Source organism: Eurypyga helias, unplaced genomic scaffold, assembly GCF_000690775.1.
Source record: "Eurypyga helias isolate BGI_N326 unplaced genomic scaffold, ASM69077v1 scaffold7826, whole genome shotgun sequence".
In the NCBI taxonomy this organism is placed as follows: domain Eukaryota; kingdom Metazoa; phylum Chordata; class Aves; order Eurypygiformes; family Eurypygidae; genus Eurypyga; species Eurypyga helias.
In genome coordinates, this window is record NW_010257149.1 from 34887 (window position 1) to 52956 (window position 18070).

Consider the following 18070-nt stretch of genomic DNA (forward strand, 5'->3'; position numbering starts at 1 on the left):
GGGGTTGGGAAGGTCCCCCCTGCCGATGGCAGGGGGCAGGACTGGGTGGGCTTTAAGTTCCATTCCAACCCAAACGATTCCGTGATTAATTTGACCTAAACCCAGGGAGATGAAGATCAGGGAGATGGTGTTGAAAAGCTGGTGAAGATACTTCCACTGCTTGGGAATCCTTGCACTTTTTCCAGCAATACAGCACACAATAAACTCACTAAATTCATCGTTATTCCTTGCATCTAGGTAGCAGAGCTGCTGAGAGTTGGGACAGGGAGACTGCCTCATTGCAGTGATGTATCTCCCGTTTTGGCGTTGCAGCAGAGCAGCCGCAGTTCAGGTCCCACATCTGCAAGCCATCGTGCATAGTGGCTGCCCAGTCACGGAGTGGCTATGGGAGCTAGGCAGAGCCATTGGTGAAAGGCATTTCTCCTTCCTGAGGAAGAGGACTGTTAAAGACCCCACTCTTAGCTACTCATTTGCTGAAGCATCGCTTTCACAGCTTTTCTAAAGACTCTGAAGGGACAGACATGCAGCTGGGAGCCCTTCAAGTGTCATAGCTGGCCTGTAATACTTCAAGTTGGCTATTTTGGGAAGAGGGGAGTGAGGGAAGGCGACTCTGTCCCTCCCATCACAGCTGCTCCACTTTGCCTAGAAAATCACACGTATGCTAAGCCACGGAGGCTGAATATGTCCTGGGGGTAGGCCACTTGTTTAGCCATTGGGAGAAACATGTGCAGATCTGTGTGCCAGGTCTGGTAGCAAAAGGACTTGAACGGGTACATCCCCAGTCCTTAAGCACCTCACCCCAAGGAAGAGTGTCATTTTGGCCAAAATGCCTTCCTAGAGCCTGAGTAACTTGTCAGGTAGGAGAGCTGGCTGGGCATTGTAGAGGTGGAGCTGGAAAAGCCCAAAGGAAGAGCTGGTTCCCCATGCGAGCGCGTATAGAGAGGATGCAGGGGTGTGTTAGGAGATTGTGGAGAGAGGTCCTGGAATGCACGCTGCTGTGCTGGCTGTCCCTTCGCACTGGGGCTGCTGTTCTGCATCCTGCTTAATATAAACCCTCTGAGGTAGGATGAAGGTAAATGAATCGTGCTTTGTTGCCAGTGAGTCACTCTGTTGCCTAACTATTGTCTCTTCTCTTGTCAGTGAGTCACTGACACCTTATTAGAGCAGCTGACAGACCCCAGGCCTTGTTCCCACTGGAAGGAGCGTGATGGAGCTGTTTCGACGGCAGCTGTAGAGGCTGAAAAGATGGCACGAGGCTCAGGCTCCACGGCCCAGAAGACTGATAGATTTCCTATGGGCAACACTTTAGCAGTTTGAACTGATAGAGCAGGAGCAGAGCAGGGGAAGACAAACCATTTTCAGAGCACAGCAGAAACCACAATCTATTTTCTGGTGCCAAGGGAGCGCATTGAAAATATCCTGGATGCTCTTGCAAGCACTCTGCAGTCTCTTTGTTTTTCATTTTTCTTTCTTCATAGTCTCTTTCTGTCCCTCTTCCCTTTCCTTTCCTAATTTTTGTCCTTTCGTTCAGTCCCTGCTCACTCCTCAGTCGTGTATTCGCTGTTCAGAGAAACCTGCCAGGTGGTGTGCATCTCCGCTCGCTACTGTCTGCCTGCGGGCTGCAGAGGCTGGAGACAGAGGAGGTTCTTTCAAGATGAAGGTTTTGACCTTGGCTGCAAGAAGCCGTAAGAAAAGTTGTGGCTTTCTCTGATGTGACTCTTCTGTGTAGCTCCCACAGAGACCAAAGGAGAGCTAAACCCAGGATAATGTCATGGTCTCGTGATAAAAGACAATTGTTTGGTGTGAAGACTATGGCTTTTGATCAGTAGATCATCTTACCTCCTCCAAAATGTAATCCTGTCCTCTGGGCCCTTTCTGGTGGGGCAGCTCAACTGAGCTGTGTGGGCCATGTCTGATCTCTGTTCCAGCCTGATACAGCCCGTCACCATCCCTTGTTAACGTCAGTGGATGCAAAGTGTTCGCTTCACTTGAATTCCACGTGTGGAATTGGTGGCTCCTGAAAGCTTCAGCAAGTCAGATGTGAACTCTTATTGCTCTGCTAATGATCAAACATGTGGGTTCTGTTGTGTACCTGATGCTGGTGTGTTTGATTGGCCTGTTTCTGCCTAAATTGGTGGGTTTGATTTGCAGATAATGGGTAGCTAAAAGGAAGTTCACAGATGCAGCAGCAGTTGTGATTGTTACCACAGTTATACTTAGTCCCTGCTTGGTGCTTTGCAGTGCTCTTCAAGCCTTAATTAGCCCTTACACGTCTGGCAGGTGGTAGGGTAGATCTACTCCACCTTTGATCAGCCCTCATGGCCTCCCTTTAAACTACACATTGGGAAGAAAGCTGTTCCCTTTTCTCCTCCACGTGCTGGCATGCCAGGATGCTGAAGGGGAGCAGGGCCATGGGAGATGCGCAAAGGGGTGGATCTTGTGCGTGTGAACCCCGTCGTAGGTTCCCCGCTCGCCTGACTTGGAGCTTTTCACCCTTTACGATCCTCATTCAGCTTGTGATCAGTCTGTCACTCCCTTGGGCTCCAGGTTGGGGTCAGAAGAGCCCCATGGTGGGGTGGCAGCTCCTTTCTCCTGCCCCGTGCTCTGCAGTGGGTTCAGGTGGAGCTGCCCCTTGCCTGGCTGGCAGTTCCCCGGGCTGGGCCAGTGCTGCGGTACCCTGGCAGGCTTTTGGACTGGTTGGTTTCTTTGGTTTTTGAGATGGGCATGCATCTTCCGAACTGTTCCCCCTCTGTCCCAGCAAACATGTTAAACCTTCTGATGAGCCTTTGGAATTGTGTTTTGTCTTAGAAACTCTTGATGCACGTGGCTTTAATGAAACCCTAAGCTAGCAGGCAGCAGGGATGGGTCAGGGGTAGGAGTAGAGGATGAGCCCTTCTATTCAGATTATCCACCCCAGACTAGAACGAGCTGCTACGGGCTTTACCTGTGGTTTTTAGAGATAGCACTGGCATTAATTCCCATGAAGGCCCTTCGGAGCCTGTATTGCTTGAATGGCCCTGTTCCTCCAGACTGGCATTAAAGCACATTCCCGTGGAGGCCGTGGGGGTACGGTGTGTGTACAATGCCATCTCCTCTCCGTGGAGGCCTCCGTTCAGCACCTTTCACAAGCATCATGTTAATTAATGTAACATTTGTTAGTGTTTTCTGTGGCAGTGTTCACAAGCGAGCGGGTGGATGAGCGTTCCTCTGGGTGGGTGGAAGTAGGAACAGAGCAGCCTTGTTGCCTAGATGGATGTCTCCATTCTTCTCAGGCACAAAAGAGCAAATACACTTGTGGCCTGGGACAGGGTGGTACATGCCCTCCTTCAGCTCAAGAAGAGATGAACCTTTGTATTGCTACTAGGAGCTGCTGCTTCTGCTGTGCTGCTGTTCTCCCACAGAGGAAACTCCAGGCAGAGGCCCTGCCACTTGCTGTCACCAGAGTTGCTGTGAAGTCCTACAGCAAGCATCCCTGTGTTCTGCCTGAGGTCCCAGTTCTGGTCCCAGTGGAGGGTTCCTCTTCCCTGTTCAGAATCACAAAATCACAGCATGGTTTAGGCTGGAAGGGACCTCAAAGCCCATCCAGTCCCCTGCCATGGGCAGGGGCACTTTCCACTAGACCAGGTTGCTCCAAGCCTCATCCAGCCTGGCCTTGGACACTTCCAGGGATGGGGCATCCACAGCTTCTCTGGGCAACTTGTCCCAGTGCCCCCACCCTTAGCAGGAAAACAAAAAGACAGCTTTGATTACAATGGCCATGGGCTCTCACTGGGCAGTGCAGGAGCTGGTGTGGGTCCCAGAGCGGTGTCCAGTTGACACACCGTCCCTTTTGGCCATGAGCAAAGTCACCTTGCTTCTCCCAGGAGGATTTGTGGAGACGGGCCAAAGCTTAGACATGGAGTCCTTGTTACAAGTCATCACTGCCATTTCTGGGTGCTAGCAGAAGGGTTTCTTTTGAGAGTTTCTTGGTTTCTACCTTACAACTCCCTCACAGTGTACAATAAGGCTGAAACCGGTAATTTAGAGAGGGGAGTGTCAGCGAGAGTCAAAAGTGACAGAGTAGGTTTTGATTCCTTTCCTTTTGAAGCCGCTTCCCCTTTGATTATATCCATCACATTATAATGTGTAGATCTGGAAAGGTGATTATTTTTTAACATCTCTCCAAATAAGCAGCGTGTCAAATATCACCACCTTCAGAAATGGGCGCATATATATATATCGTAATAAAAATGCAAGGGTTTGTGTAGCACCACCTTTTGACAGCAGAGTATAACCGGGGCCGTTGGACATTGTACCACTCGCTCTGTCATGATCTGATGAAGCCAAGTCTGAGCAGGAAGGAAGATGCTCCGGTAGCGAAGGAGTGAGACGCTGGTGTGCACCAGGGGGGTCAGGGTCCTTCCTAGATGTCCCCTCTGTCCTGGTAAGTGATGGAGACCCAGCAGCAAAGTCCTGGTGCCTGGTTTGCTCTCCGCATGGTTGAGGAGGGGACGGTTCTTTTTTGTCATACTCGGGAGACGGCTGAAGCTGGGACGGTAGCTCACGGCATTGCGATAGGCTTTGTTAGCTGGGGGGAAAACAATCGTCAGCCGTGCATTTTGCAACTGCTTCAAAGGTGGTGCAGAAGAAAGGAAACATCAACGAGACCCTTGTAGAAAACGCGCGGCCTGCGTTTCTTCAGATACAGAGTGTTTAGGGGAATATTCAAAACAAATGTTTAAAATGACACAGAGACGAGCCAGCGGGGAAGCAGGGTTTGCCCTCCACTTTGTCAAACACAGGGGAGGAAAGCTAAGCAACTCCCAGCTCTGCTTTAGCGAAGCTCCAAGCATGTTCCTAATCCCCGATGCAATTCATGTATTTAAAGGCCCTACTTGCTAAAAACATGAAAGGCTCTGTCAATTCAAGCAATGTTTTTCACTTCAATTAATCATCCCAGAAAATTATAACTTTATTGTCTCTTTGTCTCTGTTGAGCTTGAGCAAATCCAACTTTTCTCATTGTCTCTGCAGATTTTGAAAGGCTTTGTGGATTATATCATGAAATTAAATCGAGCCTGTTGGTGTTACTCAAATATCCCAGTAATGGGCTATGCCTTGGGTAGCGTTGCCCTTCCTTCTCTTTTTAGTGTTGTGCACGCATCCATGTTGCTCTGAGCTGGTCTGTCTCTCCTTGTTCATAGGAAATGTATAAAAATCACATAATCATTAATATTGAAGAATCATTAAGGTTGATGAAAGCAGCTTTGACTGCAATGATGTTGTTTGTCATGGTCACTGCTTTTGGAAAACATGCCGTAGAAACTTCAGCTCCGCTGTTTTTTAGAATCCACCAGTTGATCTCGTGGTTGTTTGACTCCAGCTATTGCACTCTGGGAGATAGCTCTGGTTAGATGATCATTTTGCAAGCCTGCAGGAATAAATGGATTTCCAGAGGCTGTCTCTGCTGCCTTCATCCCTTTTCCACAGCCCCTGTTTTCGATGCAGACAGCATCCGAAAGCCAGCAATCTGTGGTTGAGCAGTAAAGCCTTGGTTGGGTTTTTATTAAAGCAATGATGTGCTGACTGGCTGAAAAGTGTCAAAACTGCAATCTTGTAACATCAACAAAATAAGGCAGGATGCCTTTCTTAGGAGTGAGGAATGCTGAAAGCATAAATGAGCCCTGCATGAAATTGGTGGATCTGAGCCCTTCTCCTCCACGGAAAGGTGTGATGTACATCAGCCATGGCTGCTTTTTCCCCGCATAAGAAAAGACCAAAGTCTCACGGGTCACGACACGCCTCACCTTTGCCTTCTCTCCCCTCTGCAGTAGTTCCTCGACAGTGCATCCAGCTGGGTTTTCCTCTCTTAAGCAGAACTAGAGTTGCAGTGACCCTGACGGTATTACAGAAGTGCCAAGCCGACGTGAGCATGCAGTAAAAGGCTGGGAAAGCTGGGGGAATTTGGGGTAGTATTTTTAAGTCTGTCAGTGAGAAAAGGAACTGACCCAAGCCAAATAGAAATCAGTCAGGAAAATCCCTGGGCATCAGCAGTGTGTGTGAGTCTTTGTGGCTATGCTGGGAGATGGTAGGAACAGAGCCGGTACGAGCAGTGTCTCTGCAGAAACGAAACCTGAACCTCCTCCAAGTGTTGTTGCCAGAAGACTCCGAGATCTGACTGCCAGGGGTGGGAAGGAATGTGGCTGCAGCTGGGGGGGACCTGTACATGCAGCTTGCTGCCGGCGGCAGAGGGGCAGCTTCGCGCCCGTGTCCCGGGTGTGTTGGGTCTGCAGGGGGATGGCTGACGATGATTCCAAACTGGAATCATCCATGTGAGGGTTTGTGTTTGCAGAGTTACCCAGGAAAGCGATGGCCTTTGTAAATTAAGCAGAAAGGGTTCTGAGTCACGATGCGCTTCATACCCTTTGCTCTCCTGTGTCGGGAATACTCCTAGGGAACCCGAACAGAAATAAAACTCCAGTACTGAGATGTTTCACACCCAGGGTTGTCAACATCTCTACCTTTGTTTAATCTCAACCACTACAAGGTTGTCTGTCTACACACCTTGTAAAGTTTTCTTGGCATGCCATGCCATGTCATTCTCTCTCTCTGGAAGTTCTCCTGTAGGAGAACGTTGTCATGTGATGTAGACTGGTTGGAGCGAGTCCAGAGGAGGCCACGGAGATGCTCTGAGGGCTGGAGCCCCTCTGCCATGGGGACAGGCTGGGGGAGTTGGGGGGTTCAGCCTGGAGAAGAGAAGGCTCTAGTGAGACCTTAGAGCCCCTTCCAGTGCCTAAAGGGGCTACAAGGAAGCTGGGGGGGACTTTTTACAAGGGTCTGTAGTGACAGGACAAGGGGGAATGGGGTTAAATTGAAAGTGGGGAGGTTTAGATTGGATATCAGGAAGGAATTCTTCCCACAGAGGGTGGGGAGGCCCTGGGACAGGTTTCCCAGAGAAGCTGTGGATGCCCCATCCCTGGAAGTGTCCAAGGCCAGGCTGGATGAGGCTTGGAGCAACCTGGTCTGGTGGAAGGTGTCCCTGCCCATGGCAGGGGGGGTGGAACTGGATGATCTTTAAGGTCCCTTCCCACCCAAACCATCCCGTGATTCTGTGTGCTGGAGAACAGTGAGCGTGCTCATAGGGACTGTTCAGTTAGCAACGGAAGGGAATTGTCCCCTAAGCCACCCGCTCTCTGATCAAGATCCGCTGAGATTGGTTTCTGGTCTCTGCTGCCAGACGAGGCTTTGTTTTGTATCCTGGGTCATGGAGCGGTGCAAAAGGAGTTTCTGCCCCAGATAGCAACCGCTGCATCAGTGTAGAATGATCCAAGTCCTGTCTTAGCTGCTCTTGCGCTAATAAAAATCCTATTCTCTAGCTTACAAAAGGGCTGTGCTTGTAACTGAGTTCAAAAGAGTGTGATTTTAGGTTTACAGCTGAACAAAGATATGGGGTGGAATTGCCAAACCGCTTTGGCTAAGACAAGAACTGGAAAGCAAGGCCAAGGCTTCCAGCCATGGCTCGTGGCTTAAAGTGTGGACCTTGAGCCGTTCAGGAAGCGTATTCTTTCAGAAGTGTCAGGTCTTTGAATACTGGGCCTCTTGGGAGCAGTAACCCATTTTGGGTAACACAGATCACTAGTCCGCTTAGAAGACCTCAGCCTGGATCCCATCCAGACATCCCCGGTATTGGGAGTGGGAGCTGCTGGTATCCCAGCTCCTGCAGATTGCTTTAGAGCTAAAGACCAGTGCATGAAAGGGGCTTCATCTCGCTGTTCTGTTTGCAATGCAGGAGGCCTTCGAGGAGCGACTGTAGTAGACGCCTTAGATACCCTGTACATCATGGAACTCGAGGAGGAATTCCAAGAAGCGAAGAAGTGGGTGGAGAAGAGCTTTGACTTGAATGTGGTGAGTCAGTTCCCGGGAATGCCTGTCTGTGTCACAGAAACGCTGCGTGTTTGGCCAGCTCTGATCAGTCTTCTCTGAGGATCATTTGAGGAGGGGAACTACGAAGTTTGTGGGGCAAGAAACCACCCAACACTGATTTCTTTTCTATTTTGTAAGGCCAATTGGACTACTATGATGATTCACCCCGTCTTCTGCCTGTGCATGGCACGGGGTTCCTGCAAGGGGCCACCAGACCAGACTCACAGTGTCTGGCTGAAAATGAGGTTCAGTGTTTAATGTTTTTTGTGTTTTGGTCTGGCTTATAAAAAACAGCTGTGATTATTAGATACTCCAAGGAGGTTTTGTTCATCAAAGAACAAGTTCTGTTTCATCTCAGTTAAATATCTGCCTGTGATCAGACAATTTTTCTTTTTACATGCTATAGATTAAGATTGAAAACGCTGATCTCCTTGAGCGGGCCCTTTGCTGGTCTGTCACTGCTGGGACTTGTGCAGTGGGAGCGTGGCATCTTGGTAGCAAAGTGGGAGCACAGAGTGAGACGGAAGGGAGGGCAGGATGGTCTAAAAATGCCCTCTGTGGCCCCTGAAGCTTTCCTAGCCACTTCCTCTTAGAGCTCATGTTAGACTTGCAGCACATGCCTTGCAAACGAAGGATGCTGTCCTTTATCTCACTTTGTGGCTGGGGCCCCTTGCCATAGCTCTGACTGTTGGTCTCCAGCTGATAGGATCTCATCAGTGCAACACACAGGCACGTTAAAACCCGAGTGCAGTTCAAACTTCTATTTTTTTAATGCCGGCCTAGTTGTCTGTTGTGAAAAATGGTTCTCCCCATGGGAACAATGCATGCAGCTGCCTTTATAGAAAAGCACCGTTTGGGAGGGCACAACTGCCATTCATATATTCATAAAAGGAAGACCACATCTGATAAATTTGGTGAATGCTCTCAGTATGTTACTGAATCGATAAACAAGGGACAAAATCAACTGGGAGATAATTTATCTGGATTTCATAAAAGCTTTTAATCTTGGCCTGCAGAATAGATTGATCTGCAAAGACAAGAATGAATGGTATGGATTGATCGGTAGAGTCAGAAAGCACAGCAGAGGGAGAGAAGGAGGGAAATTAATTAAAAATTGGCCCTGTACAAGGCACTTTAATTGTCCAGAAAAGTGAGGCTGGGACTCCCAAGGCCAGCAGCTCAGTTTGAAACTGGGTGCCGTGATCTGCCTCACGCAATTTCAGTCATCATCTCAAGAAAGCACTTGAGATGCTCTGATTTGTGTCCTGCAGGTACTTGGAAAGGGCAGGCTAATGCAGAGGTTCCAGTGTCCCTCTTCTTTGCCTTCCTCACCAAAAGTGCTGTGTTGGTGGAAAACCTTTCTGGCCTGTGGCTTTCTGCATTTGCGTGAGGGTAGGAATCATTTATCCTGCAGATTCAACGGCCAGGAGCATGTATTTTTTAAAGGCACATTTTGAATGCATTCGTTTTGACGTTTGCTGATCATCAGCTGAGTAGGTAGAGCAAAACTTCTTCCAGGTGAATGGGTTCTTGAGCGAGTCAGTGAACCGTATCCCTCTGTGCCTGCTGTCGGGGAGGGCACACGGACATGACGGGCACCCCGTGGGTTGTGGTCCTCTCGGAGCCTGCACCATGAGTCTTTGAACGACAGAAAATACCTGCCGAGTGCAGGAAGTGCTTTGTGTCTGTCTAATGCACCGTCCTCTTCACAAGAAAACGCAGAAAGTAATTTTGCTGTATAGCTGTACAATTCTCTCTTTAAATAAAACATTTCAAGGGGCAAATTTTTGCCCCAGAATAACTTAGGGCTTTTTGCAAGGCATAAGGAAGACTCTACGTGTTGTTAGCTGGTGGTAGATGGGCAGTTTGGGTGTTTCTCTCCAGGTTCCACCTGTCACTGTAGAGCAAATAAAGTGCTGGGAGATCTTAGACAAAACGCTGTGTTACGGCGGGTGAGGATGGGGAGGCTGAAGTACCTGCCTGCATCTGTGCCCTTGGCTGCTGTTTGTGCGTGCAGGCTTTGCAGTCAAGTATATCATTATGTATTTTCAGAACGGAGAAGCATCCTTGTTTGAGGTGAACATCCGCTACATTGGAGGACTGTTGGCCACATACTACTTAACCGGAGAAGAGGTTTGTCTCAGCGGCTCTGCATGTCTCACACGGTCGCCAATAAAGAACTGAAAGGGTTCTCCAGCAGCTTTTCTCTGAGTATCAGATAATCCCTCCATAACAACTTGGCTAAACCTATCACTTTTATGAATATCGAAATGCCACTAATGTTCTTTTAATTAAGTCTCGCATAATTACCTTGCACACACCGTGCATGGCTCATTTGCAAAGATCTTTTCTCCCGTGGGCAATTCTAGCAAGACATGTTTTTGGTTGGACACATTGCTCCCCAGTGAAATGCCATTTGCAGTGATCTTTGTACTTGTTCCTTTGTATTCTAAACACACAACATTTCATCAAACATCATTCCAGATTCTGCCTCGGACTAAGGAGGGCGACCGATGAGCGGCAGGTGCTCCAGACTCTACCTGCACGGTCTCTCCGTAGCGGTAGTTCCTAAGATAAAGTGCCCTGGGGTAGAGAGGGGGTGGGTGACAACCTGCCGGGGCAGGGTACATGTATCCTGCCAGCTCGTGTAACAGTGGTACAGCTCCACAAATCTCCCCTCGCCCAGTCGGTGTGTGCTGGGTGGCACAGCCCCCCCTGGAGTGTGGTGGAGCAGCTGTTCAGCCCTGGCTAAAGCAGGCGGCTTCCACTTTCGTTCTTTCTCTCCAGCCCGGCAGAGGCCCGGGGCTTAATGCCATAATCTGTTTTATAATGTGACTGGACTGGAATTTTACAGCTGGCTGTGGAGAGATGAAGAGATTATTCCTTTGCCCTGAAAGTATAGGCAAGCAGAAACTCTGATTCAAAGGGGAGTTTTGTGAGGGAAGGAACTGGAAGACTGGCTCTTAAATGAGAGCTTAGCGCTCGTGCCGTACGCTGACCGTGGCTGGGTGCTGTCCACCCTAATGGGATGGGATGGCTCATCACTGCGGAGTGGCACCATTGATCCGTGGAGTCGCTGGAGCAGCTCTGTTACTTAAGTTGCATTTTAAATGAGTTCCAGGAGTGACTTCTCTCAGTGATTTCTCTCCAGGGAAAACTCTCAAAGACTCAGTGCCCCAACTCAGGGCCTGTCTCAGTCACAGCTTCAACAGGCTTCAAATCAACAGAGCAAAAAGAAACCACATTAAACCATAAAACTCCAGCAGCGACCTCTTGAAGTGCAGTCAGCAGCGATGCTCAGGGCAGTGCCAGTCAGTGTCACCAGGCTGAAAGGCAGAAATCAAATCCTTGTCTCTAGCTTTCCCTTCTGAACCAAAGCCCTACCTCCTTGGGAGTGTATCAAAGGTCTGCAAGCCCACAGGAGAGCTCAGGTTTCCTCAGTGCTGTATTTTTAGAGGAATAATTTCCTGCTTTCTGAGAACTACTGTGACAGCTTGAGCTGGTATGGAGGGGCTAGAGGTAAAAGGCTTGTGCTTTATCTCCTAAGTCACTTACTGGCTTCCCTTGATCAGGACTAATCTCTGGAGCAAAGATTAGTGCTTGTATCAGTTTGTCCCAAAATAATTGTGCATTGTGGCTTTGTGCTGCAAGCCACCGTAAGCTATAATTTGATTTGAAAGCCCAAAACTCAGGCATTAAAAATGGAAAAGGAGTAGCTTAGCCATGAAACCATGAATCCTTCCTGGAAAAGGGTTGCAAGTAAAAGATTGTTCGTTGGAAATCATGTATTTTGCAACAGGAGATGACACAAGCTGGACAAACCCGTGTTGTAAATCTAGCAGTGCTTCACCCTAGCAAGATTTCTTTCGATTTTGATTCAGCCGTTTCACCTCCTCATATCCTCTGCCAGCCTGGGCAAAGGGAAGAATTTGTCCCCAAACAGTACTCTTTGGATCAGTGAAATTTGGGATGTCTTGAGCTCTGCAGCTCTGGCTGTGCCCATCCCGGTTGAGGGTTTGGCGGGGGGGCTTGGGGCTGCTTTAGTGTAGATTTTCAGAGGACATTAAATGGGTACTGAAGCTCAGCATGACTTCAGGTTCAGATCTGTCGTGCAGTGGGCCTAAGGCAGCAGAATACCTGAAACTGTACATTCTTACGGTGCAGCGCTTTTAGTTTTCATAATGGTGTGTTTGTAAAAGAGGATTTGAAAGAATACAGTGTGACTGGTATTCACAAGCAGTCCATCGAATCTTTACCCTCTCTTCTTCTTTTAACAGGTGTTCAAGAGTAAAGCTCTGGAACTCGGAGAGAAACTTTTGCCAGCTTTTAACACCCCCACTGGTATCCCACGTGGCGTCATAAATCTGGGCAGGCAAGACACGCGTCCTTACAAGCATGTCATTTTATTACTGAATGTTTGTAAAAGACTGGGACTCAAGCAGGAACAGCAGCAGTTCCTCAGAGGTGCCCCCCTCTAGTGCAGATTCTCCGAGGTCATTTGTTTTGCCAACTCAAAACCAAGAGGTGCCTTGGCAGAGATCGCAGGTGCCTCAAGTTAAACCCAGCTGTGTTTTATTAATTTTGGGCTATCCGCAGTTTCTTCCTCTACCTCTTGGCAGGACTCCCTGCTGCAATAGCATTTCCCTCACTCTCATTTTCTTTGAAAGGTTATTTGTAGTCTGCACGTAGCATGCGGTCCTCTCTGTATTTTTGCAGTGTGCCCAACTAGATGCATGTGAATTTATCCAGGCTTCATATTTGGAAAAATTGGGAAGGGAACTGGATGAGACTGGCTGACAGTTTCACTGCTAGAAAGGGGGAATATACAGATCCTTTAGTTTGCTTCCTGCCAGCAGCGCTCAGCCAGGTGTGTATCCTTCACTGGCGTTTCATGTCAGGTAGGTGGTGTTCTCATGCTGGAGGGGAGCTTTGAGGCAGCTGGGTTAAATACCTTGTTGGAGGTCTCTCTGCAGACCTGGAGGCTGGACTCCCGGTCTCTGATTCTTGCTGTTAGTGTTCCCTGCCAATAAGGGCTCATTTTGATGCCTACAAACAAATCCCCCAGGGTAAAAGCTGCATGCCGGCTGAAACAGAGATAGTGGGAAATGTGGATTAGCAAAAGCTTTTCATCCTCACCTCTTGCAAAACTCGGAGCAGCAGCCATGAAAATCATTATTCATCTCTTAGCCCAAATCTCCTGTTTGGCTCGTGTCTCTGTGAAGTGCAAGACATTCGAATGTTTGGCTCACGCTGATCCACTGCTCAGATATCGCTGTCACCCTTCGGTTGTCTTACCTGCACGTGATCCCAGTGAAAATTTGAGCCACCATCACGACTTGGATTATCTCTCTTTACAGAAGAGACATTCTGCTTCCTCTGTGGCTGTTACAGACTCGGCATAGACTAACCTTTCACCAAAATGCCAAACCCTCCCCTGCCCTTTGTGAAGACAGTTGAAACAGACTCTGTGTGCCTAGACATTCCCAAAATTTTTTACTGGTGACCTTGACTAAGAGCAAAGAAAATCAAAATAACACTGAGCCCACAACCCAGAGCCGGTGTTACTGGCTTGAGCTCTGGCTTCAGGGCCATGGAACGGCTGTGAGGGCTCGGAGAATCAATTGATTTAGGAGCAGGGATGGAGTGAGCTAAATCCGTAGTCTGACTACTGCAGGAACGTGATGAACAGCCGAAGGCTGTAAACCCAAAGGGGAAGGGAGTTGTTCAGTGTGAGATAGCGGGTGGAAGTGGAAGCAGAGCGAGGTGATGCCCTGAGAGCAGCTGACCCAAACGTCAAGGCCAAACCTAAGCCTGTAAGAGTTCTGCAAGGAGGAATTCTCTCCCCAGTTCTACTTTTGCAAGTCTGTGCTAATTCCAGAGAGACCTCGTCGTCTCAAAAGGAGGAGAGTCTTGCAGCATGTGTAGGCTTTTGTTGGTGGTAGCTTGGGGGTGGATTAAGAATGGCATTCAGAAATTTGAAGCAAAAGCTGGCCTGAAGTCAATTCTCCGTATACGTTTCTGAGGACCCGGGAACGACGACCCCTCCGCCCCAGCTCTGCCTGTAGCCAACTGGCTTTATCTCTTCCTATCACCTCCCACCACCTTTTCCTCTTGTGTCCCCTCTCCGCTGATGTGCTTCCCTGTGGCCTTCTGTTTCCACAGGCACTGTATCATACTGCACACAGGCTTGTTTTCCATCCTGCTGCTCCAACTGCCACGTTGTCTGCCAGGTCCCGGAGCACGCCGTCTTCTCAAGCTGCTGCTCTGCGCTCCCTGCCTGTGTGTTGCACTCTGGTTTCTCTCCTGATGCCTCATGTTTCGGGTCCCTGGGCCCTGACTGCCTTCACATCTCCCCTAAACCCTCTGCACCTCCAGGTTTTCCCTCATCATCCTCTCCTGGTCTCTCTCTTGCCTTGGCACTGCTTTGCTGCTTTGGATCTCTGTGAGCGAGGGAGATGATACAGGCATTTTCAGTCCGTGCCTGCAGTGGACAGTGTTTAAGGAAGACCCAGTTATCTGGGGGATAAAGAGGGCTCTGGGCATTTTCTTTTGTCTTGGAGACCAAGGTCCCTTCAATGGTAGTTTCCTCTGAGATGCTATAGAACAGGGCAGCTGTGAAGACCCAGTTTGTCCAGTCTGTAAAGCTGGTAAAATGTTTTCCTGCAGAGGGTCATTTCAGGCTGCTCTTTAACCCAGGGACACATTGCAGCCGTACTCTCCTTCCTCCAAACCACCTCCCCCTGAGTTTTACTGTGATTTGTAACGCAGGGCTTGGGTTCCCAGCAGCACGGTCCTTGCCTGGCCTCATGTTTGGGCTGGAAGCTCCTGGGAGGAGGTTGTGTTGGCCACTGTGACCCCACGTAGCTGCTGCCACAACAAACACAGCCCCATTTGGCTGCTTCCAAGCACTCCTCATTTGAACTAGCTCAGAAGGCAGTTTCTGTTTGTGAGATCGTATTTGTTACAATGTCCCTTCAGTGCAGTAAATAAAGAAAAAGTAATTGACTCTTTATAGATATGAGAACACTGTGGGATTGTTTAGCACACCCATCCCAGGGCCAGCTGCTGCCAGGTTCAGCTGATGGGCCCAGTGTGATCTTAATACCAGCATTAACTGGGCAGACTGGAGAACCTTTGCCTGCACGGGGAGATTTCTGCCATAACCTCCCCGTGTTATTGGGGTACCCATTTTAGCCACACGTAGTGTTTTCCGATGAAAAGCCGGTGATGGAGCCTCCTGACAGTTCGCAGGGAAGGCTGACGTTTGGCAGTGACTGAGCAATTTGGAACAGGCAGAACATACTGCTTATGTCTGGACTCCAGACTCCTTTTGTCTGGAGGCAAAACAAACAGCTCTGGACCTGAAATGGTTTTCCGTATATCACATGGAGGGGAAACTTCCCCCCTCCGCCCCCTCCAGAGAGATCATTAGTTTTAGCCTTCTGTAAACAACAGAAACCCTTTTCTTCTAATAGCCAAGCTTTCAAACGCCATCTAGTGTTACCCGCCCCCGTCACTGCAGACTCGTTCCCTCATCAGTATCGCTCGCAGAGACGTGAAAATCAAAGGCACGTCACTTCTGAGATGCCTGGGCCAGAACCTGCAGAACCTGTTTTGGGACCAAGGGTGAGGGATATAGGCGTGAGGGAGAGAAGCAATGCCCTCCTCATCCCCAGAATTGACTCCTTCATTTACTTCAGTGTGAGATGCCCTCGCCGAGCTTCCCTGGGCCAGAACCTGCAGAGCCTGTTTTGGGACCAAGGGTGAGGGATATAGGCGTGAGGGAGAGAAGCAATGCCCTCCTCATCCCCAGAATTGACTCCTTCATTTACTTCAGTGCTGATTTCTCTCTTTGCATGGATTTTGCAGGGTAAGAGAAGACAAACTGAAACTCAGAAGGGATCCCAGTACATCGAAAGTAGGGATGGAGGCACTTTGTCTTCTTCAGACAAGCGTTGGCCACCTTCTGTAGGCCCTCCTCTTCTTGCAAGGCACATGAGATGAGCACCAGCAGGGTGTTTTCAGTCAGATTTGACCTGTGCAGATGTTAAAATTCCCCTTGGCTTCTCATTTGCCCAGTGGCATCTTCCCCTAGCGCTGATGGTGCTGTATGCATTAGCCCCCTGCAAGCGAGCCTGCGCAGGGAACGGCAGTGTTAGCTGCACATGAAGAGCGTGAGAACTTGTTGAAACAAGGTGCTTGGGGACAGGCTGGATTCTCCATCGATAGCTGCCTAGTTGGACCTGTGGGACATCTGAGATGCAGGAGTTCAGCCCATGCTACTTACAGACGCGTTTTATCCCGAGGTGTCTTGCGTAGAGCAGGTTCTTCCCAAGTTTGCTTTAAGCTGATCTGTTTGAGAGGAATTACTCTCCCACAAGAAACAGTTCCTCAGTACATGTAGTATGGTGTTTGCCCTATCCTAAACAATCCTCTGTAGAACTACTTCTCCATCCCACTAGAACTGTTCCATGTGAGAGTCCTAAAAGTCTGTGTTTGTCCTTTACACAGCCCCTGTTGAGACCTGGTGTGCACACAGCGAAGGCGGGATCTGCACGGGGGCAGTGGGGGGGACCTCAGGCTTTGGCTGTGTTTTCCTGACAATGAAGGCTCCTTTTCTCTCCTTGTAGCGGCATGAGTTGGAGTTGGGGTTGGGCATCTGCCGGAAGCAGCATCTTAGCAGAATTTGGTACCTTGCACTTAGAATTCCTGCACCTCTCGGAGCTCTCTGGCAACCCGGTGTTCGCAGAAAAGGCAAGTACTTCCCAAATGGGTCTCTTCATGCTCCTGGGATCAGTGCCAGAGCAGAGCAGTGCTGTGATCTGCCTGCAGCGACAGCATAGCAGCCAAATATTCCTTCTCCCCAGTGCCCTACAACTCCCCAGAGGAGAAACCTTCCTGGGTGGGACAGGCCTCAGAGCATCCTGGGCACCAGCTCACGGAAAAGGTCACAGTGAGCTCCTCCGGTAGATCCCATCACACCGAGAGGTCTTGGAAGGCAGCTACCCCAGAGTTTTCTTTGGCCATTTATATTTTCCATAGCCCCTTCACCTGCCTCTCCATCACTTGAGAGGAGGTGTTTTTCCCAGTGTCATGTGAAGTTGTAGCAAAAACTTCCTCAGACAGAACAAAACCATCTGTTGGATGCAGGCTGCAAAGATACTTGTTCATTCTGATACCCTAATAGTAGTGCTTTGTACTTGCAGACCTTTTTTACTCTAAACAGGCATTAAATGTTATGCTCCAGCCAGCAAGATTTCTGCTGAGGTTTCTTGTGGAGGAAAGGCCTGACAGTTGACGTATTGGATTCCTTTTGTGTAACTTGTAACTGAAAATCTATTAATATTATACATTACCTTGAGCTTTTTTTTTCCAGAAGTGATCTTGTAGTGCATGTGAGAGCAACTTAATAAATGCTGTTGGACACCAGCAAGTCATTAGCCTTCGCTGCACGTCCCTGAGGAACCAGCTTTGAGGGAGACAAATTGTTCCAGTTAGAATCCAAACTGCCCCCATGAGCCCGAAGGAAATGGGGCCTGTCTGGAGTCCCACAGTGGGATGAAAACAGACAGTGGTTCTAGGATTGCCAATAAAACGGCGCTTTTCCAGAATATTTCCGGTGCAGGTCTGCCAGTTGTGAAACAAGAAGAGAATTTGAAGAAGAGCCAGGAAGGAAAGAGAAGGAAGAACTAGGAGAGCAAAATGGAGAATAGGGTGGAGTGTATGGAAAGCAGTAGGGGTGGGGTGAGCAAGAGGAATGTCGCAGGGGTTGAGCAGGAGAGGAAGGGAGGGGGTGAAGGAAAACTACAAACCCAGGAAGGGGTAGGGAAGATAAAGACAGCCTGGTCATTTGAAATAAAGGAGACAAGCTAAAGATTCCTGAGGACAGTGATAATGACAAATTGATCAGAGGAAGGCTGAGGAGGACCAGTAAAGGGACCAGTGGTATGGAAAGAAAATGTGTGCGAAGGAAATGAAGGGGCCGGGGGTGGAGAGACAAGCACTGAAAGCGCAAGGGCAAGAAGTGGCACCGTTAAAAACCAGAGCTGCATCCATATTCCAGGTTTAAACTGGCATGTTGAGCCAGGGTCAAGGCTGTTACCCCAGCCTGATGTTTTCCTCTTTGCCCCCTAAGCCCATAGAGGAGTAAGGGCAGAACCTTTCTGACT

The 18070-nt window shown here is 49.1% G+C and overlaps 1 protein-coding gene across 1 annotated transcript in view; it reads left to right on the forward strand.

Moving 5' to 3' along the window:
• Window positions 1-18070, forward strand: part of MAN1C1 (mannosidase, alpha, class 1C, member 1) — a 41950-nt gene that overhangs the window by 14632 nt on the left and 9248 nt on the right. Inside the window, exons 2-5 of the mRNA XM_010153898.1 lie at window positions 7768-7883; window positions 9954-10034; window positions 12179-12273; window positions 16532-16655. Of these exons, the coding sequence (XP_010152200.1) occupies window positions 7768-7883; window positions 9954-10034; window positions 12179-12273; window positions 16532-16655 (416 nt within the window). The remainder of the gene's footprint in view (window positions 1-7767; window positions 7884-9953; window positions 10035-12178; window positions 12274-16531; window positions 16656-18070) is intronic.